Source organism: Copidosoma floridanum, unplaced genomic scaffold (assembly GCF_036245765.1).
Source record: "Copidosoma floridanum isolate Cflo_tuat_1 unplaced genomic scaffold, Cflo_Japanese_pri ptg000021l, whole genome shotgun sequence".
Taxonomy (NCBI): domain Eukaryota; kingdom Metazoa; phylum Arthropoda; class Insecta; order Hymenoptera; family Encyrtidae; genus Copidosoma; species Copidosoma floridanum.
The window spans coordinates 16,519,825-16,532,231 of record NW_028321898.1 but is presented as its reverse complement, the minus strand read 5'-3'; the positions used below and the strand labels follow the sequence as shown (position 1 = coordinate 16,532,231).

At 33.0% G+C, this 12,407-nt stretch overlaps 1 protein-coding gene across 1 annotated transcript in view; it reads left to right on the top strand.

The window, feature by feature from the left end:
- The window catches only part of LOC106638959 (uncharacterized), a 149,750-nt gene extending 141,227 nt beyond the window's left edge, over window positions 1–8,523 (top strand). Inside the window, exon 10 of the mRNA XM_014352367.2 lies at window positions 7,729–8,523. Within this exon, the coding sequence (XP_014207853.2) occupies window positions 7,729–8,231 (503 nt within the window). The 3' untranslated portion in view covers window positions 8,232–8,523. The remainder of the gene's footprint in view (window positions 1–7,728) is intronic.
- The last annotated feature ends 3,884 nt before the right edge of the window (window positions 8,524–12,407 follow it).

Genomic DNA, 12,407 nt, shown 5'->3' with positions numbered 1-12,407 from the left:
TTTTAGACCACCACTTCGAATATTAATGAGTATCATGGATATGTAGTTGTTTGTAGTAATATTGTGGACCGTCTTTCAAATTATTGTAACTGTTGAAATAATTTTTGAAGCAACAGCCAGGGCCCAGTGTACAGAAAATAAAACAATTTTTATATGAATTTTAATGATTTAAAGTTATTGCTTGTTTGCAATATCTCCATTATTTGCGATGATGTAGGTGTTTAAAGTTGAGGCTACTTCTCTAGCCTGAAATTTCAAACTTGAAGTACAGCTATGGCATTCTAGTCGTTCGTAGTAATATAGTAGACTATTTAAAATATTATTGCAGATGGTAAAAATATTTTTCAAGCGTTGGCTAGGACCGAGTACTCACAAATTCAAAAAATAATTTTCCCAAATTTTCGTAATGTCAAAGCATAACTTTATTTGCGATGTATCCTTTATTCATGAAGATATAGACGTTTGAAGATCAGATTTTCCTTCTAGCAATAAATTTTAAATTCCAAGTGATGTCTTGGCTTTGTAGTCAGTCGTAGTAATGTAGTGGACTGTCTAAAAGGTTAGTTTAATTAATAAAAGTATGTTCCAAGCGTTGAGTAGGGCCCAGTGTTCGCAAAATCAAGAAAATAAAATTTCGAACTATACTGGTGTAAAATTATAGCTTATTTTTCGATGTATGCATTATTTACGGAAATATGGGCGTTTAAAATTCAGGCTTTTATTTAAGCCTAAAATTTTTAAATCTTAGGTGATGCCGTGGCTTTGTAGCCGTTCGTAGTGATGTAGTGAACTTTTTGGAAGGTTATTGTACTTGTCAAAATGATTCTAAAATAGAGTACTAGGGCCTAGTAAGTATACGTGATATAAAAAAAATAATTTTACGAATTTTAAAGATCGGAAATTATGCTTTTTTCGCGATATCTTCATTATTCACGGAGATACGGATTATTTTATTTAAAGTTTAAGCTTTTTCTTCAACCAAAAAATTTAAAATTCAAGTAATACTGTAGATTAGTAGTTGTTCGTAGTGATACAGTACATTGTCTGGAAGGTTATTTTAGTCGTTAAAATGATTTTTAAAACAACGGTTATAGGGCCTAGTATAGACGAATTATAGAAAATACTTTTTAAAATTTTAATTATTCAAAATTATTGCTTATTTCGCGATATCTTCATTATTTGCAGAGATGTTTACAGTTCAGGTGATTTCTTTACCGAACATTTCTGAATTTCAAGTATTGACATGGCTTCGGAATCGTTAGTAATAATATATTAAAACGCCAATCATCAGGCAATCCGAGGTGCTTCCCGACCACTGTGTTATTTGGGAAAGCATTAACAACAGAAACGTCAATCACCAGGTAATCTGGGGTAGCACCAATCACCAGGTAGTTTACTGGTCGCTTAAAACATTAATAATAAAACAATAAATAACAGGGCCAACAATTAGGTAACCTATTATTTACTTATTAAGTAGCCAGTATAACCCCCAAATTACTTGGTAATTGGCGTTGAGATTATTTACAATTGCGTATTTAATTTAATAATTGGCCAGTCAGCACTCCAAGTTGCCTGATGATTAGCGCTTATGTTATTTTTTGTCATTTTATTTAAATATTAAGTAGCCAGTAGGCACTTCGGTTTACCTGGTGATTGGAACTTGATAATGCAAAGAGATTAAATGCGGATAGTCAATAGTTGTTTATGATTTTTTTCGGTATCAACAGTAGTAGTACTGCCAGTTTGTGCAATTTTTATCATGATTTCCAGTTTTGGAAATTTAAGTAGTTAATTAACAAAACATATCCTCAGGCAAGCAATCAATGGCGATTGGCGACCCAAATGTCTTTTAGTATCATTTATTGATAAATAAAATTTTTAGCTTGTTTTGGGCACGGACAATACAAACAAAGTATTTTAACATTTACCAATCTATTTTAAGTGTTTCTCCATTTCGGCCCTTTGAAAATATACTGGTTTGTTTTAGTTGTCTTAAAGTAGTATGAAATACATCGCTAATGCTGACTCAAAGCGTACCGTGCCAAATGGCTTCAATTTTATGAGTTCTGTCCCTTTTTCGGTGTCTATATACGTAGTTTTTTCACGTCTGCACCCCCTTTTTTGCGGCAACAACGTGTTATGTGGTGTAATTTCACCAAATGTGATAATGTAATTTTTTATGGCATGTCATGAATGTATTTTTTGACTCGTCGTAAATTGAATTGACGACATGGCATAAATGACACGCCCACTCCTGGTGACATTGTAGCTATATATTCATTTTCAGGGGAAATCTTACTATTGTTGTACAGTAAAATTTATAATGAATTTTGGATAAATTTTACATATACAAAGAAAAATTAATATAAAGTACGGTAAAAATGCTTGTACCGTAACGGTCCAAATGTACGTAATTACAAAATATCGCAGGATTACCGTTGCTTTTAAAAATTCCGGTGTTCCTTTTCTTCATGTGTGCACACTCGCCTGTCGCAAATGTGTAGAAGCAGAGGTTTTGTTCGATTATCCATCGTTCGTTCGTTCGCATTCCATTAGAACCAATGCTTAAGGAACGTACGGTTCACCGAACGATTCATGTTTTTCTACATTCCTTAAGCATTGGTTCTAATGGAGTGCGAACGAACGAACAATGGATAATCGAACGCAACCACACCGTATGCAATTCTTGCGTAAGACAAGTGCAACAGACAATGCCACCAGGTTAGGTTATCAACATCCGTTAGTGTTATAATCATCAACATATGGACAATAACAACAAAAACTATATGGATTTTCCAAAATATGCATAGTCATTTTTAACAGAGTTGCTATAGGGTAGAGGGTACGTTATTTCTGTGGTCGCTCAGTCTAATTCATCAAGTAAGTATATCTATATAAGGAGCGCACGGCGGCTCAGTCGGTTAGGATGTGGATCGGCACGCGGATGACCGTATGGTTCAATTTCCGACCAGTGCGACTTATTCTTGGACAAGTACCTTTGTGATTTTTAACATGTGCTTTTTCATTACGCAATACTCCTCGTGAAGGGGATGGGTGACCTTCTCGTTTCAAAATTGACTATTCCCCCCCCCTGTAATGGGAGGCCACCCATCCCTTTCCAAAGTGTCGAGTGCCCTGAGTAGTGGACTTTTGTGTACCCGCAGACAGACGTATGCCACTATAATATTAAAAAAAAAAAAAAAAAAAAACAAATAAAAAAATTATAAAGGAAATTAAAACAACAAACCAGGGGGTATTAATGGGTCATGGGACTCTCGGTAAGAACGCAGTTCTTTAAATATGAGATGAGTATAGACACAATTTCTCAGGTAAAAAGGGGGTCGCCAGACCCACAGGAAGAACGAAACTCTGTAAACGTTAGTACTGCATTCATGTTGTTTACTAAAACAAAAACTTGAAAAACGAATAAAAAAAAAAAAAAAAAAACATAGTTTAGTACTCACAAAGTTGAACTTCGTGAGTAATGTATTTATGCACGACGTTCTTACAAAGTTAAACCATCGTGAGTACTAAACTATTTTTTAAATTTTTTTATTTTCATATTTAATCTTTTTTTTCATTCCCTTTTTTATTTCATTTTTTTTCATTCGAGTATATTTATTCATGTCTTTTGTAATTTTATTTCATTTTATTTTCATATTTCATTTCATTAATTAAAAAAAATTTTTTTTTTCACTAATTTTTTTGCGATTTTATAGCCCATTAATACAATTTTTGTTTTATTTTTATATATTTACTCAATGACATTGTGCCATTATTTGTTAATCAAATTCAAAGTAAGTGCCCTTAAAAACCATTAAAATGATATGAAACTCGAAATATATTTATATAATGATCTTACATAATTCATTCTTGATTGATTTAATGAATTGCTTTATTTATGTAATTATGTGATATTGTAACATAATTTTTTTGTCAAATTCGAAATATTCGCCCAATTTTTTTTTTCAAGACGGTATAACATGAAAGAAATTTTGTTTTCAATTTTTTAAAGGATCCATAAGTTGTGTTACCCAAAAAAAAGGTTTGGGTGCATCAATATGTATATATGTATATATACACACACCTGTGTGTGTACTCACACAAGCAAAACAGTTGCCGGTCGCTGCCGCTCGTTCCCCCTTTTGCTGCTCTTTAAATTTCACCCGGTAACTGTCGTCAATAATTTTAAATTATACATACTTGAGTATTGGAAAATTTTTTAAAATTAATTTATTCGTTTTCCTACCTAATACAACTCAAACTTCGAGTGTATTTTTCATATAAATGTACGTCAACAGTTAGTTGTAATGTTGTTTGTGTACTATATTAATTGTTCATTTATTGTTCGCTTAGTTAATAAATGGAGTAATGAGTAAAAACCATTTTTTATCCCAAATCAAACATGTCTAAAATAAACGTATACGAAATTTTCTACAAAGTTTTAATTTATATCAAAAACATTCAGTTGTTCGTCTAATAAAAATTGCTTTATTAACAACTATTGTAACATATATAACAAGTGCCAAGGTACAAAATTCATGGAAAAAATAACAATAATAATATACCTTTCGCCATACAGATTGTTATTTTGTAGGAGCTCGTCGTCAGTTCTCACTTGGACATATTCAAACTCTGGAGAGAGCTGAGCAACAAAGCCCTTATTTTAAAAGCGCATTTTTAAAACATGTAAGTTGTAAAATTATAACAGAGAAAAAATTGCCCCTACTCAATGAGGAAAGCCTCAATGATGTAATGGTTGACAGTTTCAAAGAAAAATTATATTTATTTATTTACATGCCCACAGTGTAACAACCACATTGCTTGTACGTCAAGGCTTTGTTATATTTGCTAATTGATTAAGTAAATTGCCAAAGTAGGAGTGACATTTCATAATATGATAAAGTACAAGACACACCTAACAATGAGCTTAACGAATGTGTTGTCAGCGGTATATATTGAAATAACTAGTTTAATTTTAGGTACTATTGTTAAACATTTTATCAACAGATCATGTATCCTCTTGTTGATGCTAAAAAGCGGCTTTTTCAGTTCAGCCTTTGGACACTATCAACCTCAAATTTCACTGTATTTCTGATTGTTGTCGATACATATGAAATATTGGATTTTTTATTGTTTATTTAATACACTGTACAGCTAATTAGGAATTGCATTATTATTAGTTTTTTAAATTTAGGAATAATGGTCTTAGGTTGATTCGGTTTAAATTACTTTGATTTATAGTTTGTAATATATTAAAAAAGTATTGATTTTTTACTGTTATAATTACCACCACTGTTACTTTTATTGTGTATGTGATGAATGAAAAGACTCATTTTCCATTTTTAATGTCAAACAGTGACAGCGTATAAAGAAAAGAAAAAACCTTTGCACATGGGGTATGCTATTATTCGTTGAGCATGTACGCACATCATCATCAGGAACGTTAGCAACAGCAAGTCAATCTATAAGACACCGAGCATATTATTATATTCAATGTTACTCCACCATCACCAGTTAAAGAAACACATGGACCCGAGCAGTAGGAGATCAAATAGGCTGAAACAAGCATGATTGTCATGGGCGACTAAATCACCATCATAGGAAAATGGACTTATCCTGGACCAAACGTCAAGTCTGATTTACGGATATTTTATAATTATTAAAAATGAAATGTATTTGTATACTTGTGATGACGATGTATAGACTGTATACTCACTCATGACAGTGTTTGCTCTTGACAGTTTAGGCTCTACTAACTGATGCTGAGATTGGTGCTTTTTATCTTGGAGACGACGTTTAGCTTAGTGTAGTATCCTTTGTTAATGATCTTATACATCATCCCAAGGTAAATAATCATGCACTATAACATTATAAGAAAATAAACGGGCACTGCAGCATTTGTAAATGAACACTAGTATGTAAAAATAACATTTATTCTTCATTGTTATATTAATGTCCTTCACGTTACTCTTAATACGTGATGTTAAACGTCCTTTCTAGGAAAGAAGCATCAACCTCAGCTCCAACAGTTTGAATCTATACTGTGAATAGGAGAGCTGTCCTGAATGACTACATCATCATCACCAGGAAATATACTCTTTCACCAGCATGACGACGATTCCAATGCACAGAGTAGTTGTTCTAAGGAAATATAAATCATCATCAAGAACGAAAAACATCCAACAACAGCAGTATGTAAAACCTGCTTCACGATACGTTATTTAGGGTATCAGCATCAGCACCAAGAAAAAAATAAACATACTGATGCTGTATGTATGCCAGCAGGTAATGTTTGCTGCATGGAATACATTGTCCTGGGTGACTGCATAGTCACCAGGAAAAAAATACTCTCTCCAGCACCTGCATTTTGACTCTCCTCCAAGAACAGCAGGTTAACCAGAGGGACGGAATCGTCGCATACTCGGGAAGATGGAGTTCTATACTGGTCCAGGTCAGTCCAGATCGCGGATTTGCAAATTTGCATTAGTACGAAAACCGTGTCAGGAAAATAAGGAACCGAGGCAGGAAAATGCAATTTTGTGCCCTCGGAAAGAAAAAAAAGAGAAACATTATACATTACTTGGACACATATACAATAACCGTGCTTTTCGGCCGCTCATGTTTGTACTTTGGGCCCTAGTGACGTATGATGTACTAATAATGACAAAATGAAATTGATTTTCTTAATTTTTGAATTTCTAAGCATCCCCTAAAGCATTTGTAAATCATAGAATTATACTCCTTGAATACAGTATATAGCTTGCTATTTTTAAACACAATTAGGATAAAGTCATCAATTTGCTCCGAGGGTTAACAGATATGGATAGGCCACGTGGTACTCCCTTCAAAAAGTGAGGACGCTTTAGCATTGTAATATACAGAGATGATGTGACAGAAATTGTATGTATGTATATTTTTATTGGAAAAAACATTACTATGTTTGACATAAACATGTAATTACAAAAGTTTTACTTAATGTACAGTTGATATATCATAAAAACCATCCTTTTATTGTAAGGAAGTTAGAATAGATGTACTCGGTGATCGAGAACGGTCCAGACGGTTTCATGTTATTGGTATATCTTTATCGAGACTTAGTTACTTTTATTGATATGAAAGTGAGGTCACCTTGTTCATTCATTCACAGTTTCTACATCTTTGCCGTCTTTCACCACTTTTTTTTTAATGGGGAACATGAAAAACCTTACTCCACTACTTAACCACTAATTTTTATAATTAACAACGCAAAAGTATGCGTGATAAGGCATTAAAAAAAAAAATCTATCCCAACAAGCATTAAGCGTCCTTACTTTTCAAAATCATCTGCCACCATGCAAAGCACTGTCGAACTCATTATCCCCACTACGCCAACCCTTGGAGCGAATAATTAGGCAGATTCTTGTTAGTTTATCTACAGTACTTTTAACTTATTTTTTATTATTCCAATTTTATCTTGACACAATATGCACTAGTTCTTAGCAGATTATCTTAAATTTTATAATTGAAACTTCTCGTTTCATATTTTATTAACCGTTTATAATACTTTCTGTAGTATATATACGCAAAACATCTGTTGTAAGTCACACAAACATATAATTTATTTGGTATCTCATCATTATTACTGAAAAATCATAAAAATTATTAATTGACTATATGGAAAAAAAATTAGCAGAAAGAAAGACAATGAATCGTAAAAACTGTTAATTCATTTTCTGGTGATTCTAGGCAAAGGAAGTGGCAGTTTGATTGGTGGCTTCTTGATGAAAGCTTTTGGAACACGAGCTACCTACTTGATATTCGCCGCTGTAACACTGATAACCGGCTTTATCTATTTACTCTTTAATCAATTGTATCTATCTAAGAGATTGTATATCCAGGACAACGATGTTATAAATAAAAATAAGCCAAATAATATTGAAGCGGAGACTAACAAGTCTTCTGAGTCACAGAAGGAGAAGGAAGCCAATGAGGGGATTAGAGAGCAACATTATCCCTACATTGTTGATGATGTTGAAGCTATAAACAATGCAAGGAATCTCGACATAATTGAAACCGTTGTTGAGCAGCAACAGCAGCAGGAAGGGATACATATTAACAGTGAAGACGGAAATAATCATCCGAGACACAGGCATCATCGAAATAACGGGCATGTCAATGTAGCATTCATAGCTGATAATGAGGATGGCTGCCAGGTAATTGTAGAGAAGGCAGGAGCAGATAGGAGATGAGGTAACGGGCTGAGTCACATACACACTCAAACGAGGACTGATAAGGCGTGGGTTGCTATTGGTCCTGATACTGTCTCATTTGGGCTGTGCAGACCGTTTTGATTTGAAAATACTCCAGTAGGACTATTTTGAAACGCTATATATATAGTTCAATGGACAAAAAATTAAGGCGTTGATTTTGATACTGTTGTTATTGTAATTATGGATGAGCGAAACTTTTTTCCGTTTTTATTCGTTGCATAAATTAAGGTAATGAATCTAGGTCTCTATCTTTTTTAATTTAAACATAAAAAGGTTTTAATGATAATTTCAAATAACGATGGTATACAAACAAATTCTCGTTGTAAACAGTAATTTGATAGTGGAATTTATCGCTTGTCAAGAAACATTGCGTAACATTGTGTTTTGTTTTTCTTGTAAATAAATCATTATCCGTCAGCGTCTCCTTATAGATGTTAGAAGAATAACAAAGCAAATCAATATCAAACTGTACCTATCATTTTACAAAATTAATTAATGCGTACAACTGTTCAATAATAAACATACAAACCTGTCGTTCGAAGTTTTTTAATGTTTCTTATTTTATATAACTTTTTGTGCGTGTAAGAAATGAAAGCTTGAAATCACATTTAATAATTGATGTTCACATATAACTATTTTAAGTGTTAAAAAGCATTGACTATTGTATTTTTATGTTGAACTGTTAACATGTTTTCTTAGAAAGTTTTCATAAAATAAAAATTAATCAAACTGGGAAAGCTATTTATTATATGAAAATGTATGATAGAAAAAAAAATTTGTAAATATTAGATAAATAATTCAAAAAACTATTAGCATCAAGGTTTTTTTTTTAACTACAACCATCTCTTTCAAATATTGAATATAATGTTAGGAACAATTTTACTTGATTGTATTATTAAAATGAAGGAGTGTAGTGGCATGTACTTTTTTACTAATGGTATATTTAAGCATATAAAACTATTCTGAACTGTAACTCAACAATTTACATTCTCCCACATATCCTTCATCTTAAATACAATAATCTCTTAAATTATCATAAAACATAAAATAAAATTACTTATAAATCGTAATGAACACAATGATTATCCATTTTCTTGTCTATTCTACCACACCATCTGAGTGACAAATAGATGGACTTGGCACATACTAATAATAGAAAATGAATATTCATCATGAGAGCTCATCCATAAACTACGTTACCAATTTAGAGGTGGTGTCTGACTATGTAATACAGTTGGTAATAGTAAGTGAGAGACGGACTTTCATAGGTAATGTTACACATCAAAATATAGTACTTGATGACAATACTATTTTGGATTTTGATTTTTTAATTTAAATTTCATAGGGATGTTAGTCTCACTTTTAGGAGTTTTGCTATCTGCGATCGTTTTAAGGTAAGTATAACTTCCATGATTTTTACAACAACGACAGAGATAAAAAGGTTAAGTAAGAATGGATTTGACAGTAAGAGTGTTCCATTGGGGCATTCGATACATACGATATCTTATAAGTAATGAAGTACAATTTGCTTAGTAAGTTGTTATCAACTTCCTAGAAGTCTTAGGTCCAACCTAAATAAAGTAAATTTGCAAATACAAACATGTTTAGAACTTATGAGACTAATTACACTTTGCAACTAGTGCCATCTTTAAGCATTTTGGGGTTCAAAGTCAGTACTTGGGGCATTATTAGGAAAATGATTCTTCCTTGACGATTAAGTAGTAAGTAAAAAAATTTAATTAATTAACTTTCGTCAATGTTAAACTTCAACGTAAATTTAAAATAATAAAATCTTTCTAAAAGAAAAAAAAATATTGATAGAATCTTTTACGCAAAAACTTATCTTTATGCATCAGTTTGCAAAATTAAAATGAATTTAAAAAAATTCTTTTTATCGTACTTTATTTATTTAACGACAAGAACAATGATATTTATATCACGTAAATTAGTTGTTGCACTGTTTTATAACGGAAGAGTTATCCAGATAATTTTTGCTCATCTTGTTGTTTAATACCACTGCACATTGATAAATACGTGAAGACATGAATACGTGAAATTCTAATTTTCGTATTCGACTCGTGGCATGCATTTGATCATACACGTGATCGCTTGACAAACAGAGAAGCTTATCTATTTTGGAAGTGACTGTATTCAATAATGAAAAAAGTAGTATAAACTTTAGTATTTTCTAAAATTGAAATTTTTTATTTTTTGTTTTATTTTAAGGTTCTGACCTCGCAAGAGGTATAAACGCTTACTTTATTCAGAAAAATATATCACATTATACATGTTTGATGGTAAGTTTTAATACATAATAAGATCGCTTGAGTATACAATGGTTTATACAACTTAAATGTAGCTTTATATGCATCAGTCTTACATTTTGCGCGAGAATTAACATACATGCACATCAGTTTATTTCTAAAGGCTTCGAAGATAGAGAAGCTCTCTATACACAGTGAGATCAATTTTAAACGTTAGCAAAAGGGTACAAATGTCAGTATATTATACAGATATTTTAAATGAATTAAAAAACTTTAGTATAATGAGGTACGCTGGTATGTTGAGATTTGCAATGGTACGTTCTATGCTTGTAGGGGGCCTGAAAATTTTATAAAGCTCTTCGAACAATGTTTTTCTTTGGGGTGAGTATAAATCACTGTTCCAAATTATGTGGTTGAGGCTCTGCTCCTCAAATCCACAGTCGCAAGTAGGATCGTTTATGATACCCTTTCGATATAGACTCTGTCTGAGGCTGTGATGATTCGAGCGCATGCGATTAATAGTAAAAATAGATTTGCGTGTTAGACTTTTCGCATAGAAATAAGATTTCTTGGTTTTAGTATAAAATATCTCAAAATATAATTTACCTTTCATGAGCCCATCCCGTACATTTATATTATTTGAGTGGGCAAAAGCATCCTCTTCAAACATCTGGAAAAAGTCCGTGTAATTGATGGGAAATAAGGAGGATTGTGGTGAAAAGAAAACCTGTTTGGCCAGTTTGTCCACTGTGTCGTTATGAAAGATACCTATGTAGGAAGGAATCCAAACAAGTTTGACAAAGTTATCTGGATTTTTGGAACTGAACTTTAAGTATTTATCTTTGATTTCGAGGATCAGCTTTAATGTTCTAAGTGGATGAGCATAACTTGGAAATAACGCTAAGAGAGTCGCTAAATAAAAGAAAATTGCACTGAGAAATAGATGTAGTACAATCTAGGATAAAATCAAAGGCGGCAGAGATGGCTAGGCATTTGGCAGAGAATATGGAAGCATAGGGTGGAAGATTTGTTTGGCATTTTACTGACAGTGCAGAGCAGTAGAAGGCTAACGCAACAAATGGAGCATTAGGGACTTAACTGCCGTCAGTAAAGATAGCAATAGCTTTTGAGTCAAGCACCAGGTCATCGATCAAATGATTTGGATGGAAAATCTGGGTAATAGATTTGCTGAAGAGTAAGTCGGCAATCAAGGAAATGTTAGTGATATTAAAACAGTAGTTGTACACGTTGTAATGGAAGTTGGAATAGAAAAGGAAGTTAGACGTGAGGAAATTTACTATACAAGTAGAGAATAGTCTTTTGGGCCGCCCTTATACAGACAGTAAAATTGCGAAATTAGGTTTCTAGACTCAGAAGAATAGTTGCTTAGAATTTTGGCTCGGTGGCAGTTGCATAAGAATTTGCTCCGAAATTTGATCGACGTTCATTTGGATTCTTCAAGAAGAATATTGGTTGGAGCGCTTGTGCGGTAACCCAAGGCAAATTGGATGGCAGCGAGCTATATTTTTTCAATTTTTTTTGTAGGTTGAGGTTTTTTGGAGCGTATATGAAACAGGCGTAATCCATGATAGATTGAATGAGAAGGTTGACAGAGGTGTTCTTTACTTGATCCTGTAAGCTGGGTGAGTCATTCTTTACTTTTGGAGCTTTGGGTTCCTTTTCTTTTTAAATTGCGAAGCGTGGTCGATGTGATGGCTTGGTAATCTCTTTCTCTTGTCAGGAATAGGTGCACTAAGGCCGTCCTCCTCGTCTCCTGGCATGCTGTACTGTGAGTGGTGCCCAAATGGCCGGTAGCACTATGATGTGTGGAAAACTCTAATTAGTGGGAGAGTTGGTGCACAAGGAAAACAGGTTATGTGAACATTCACGC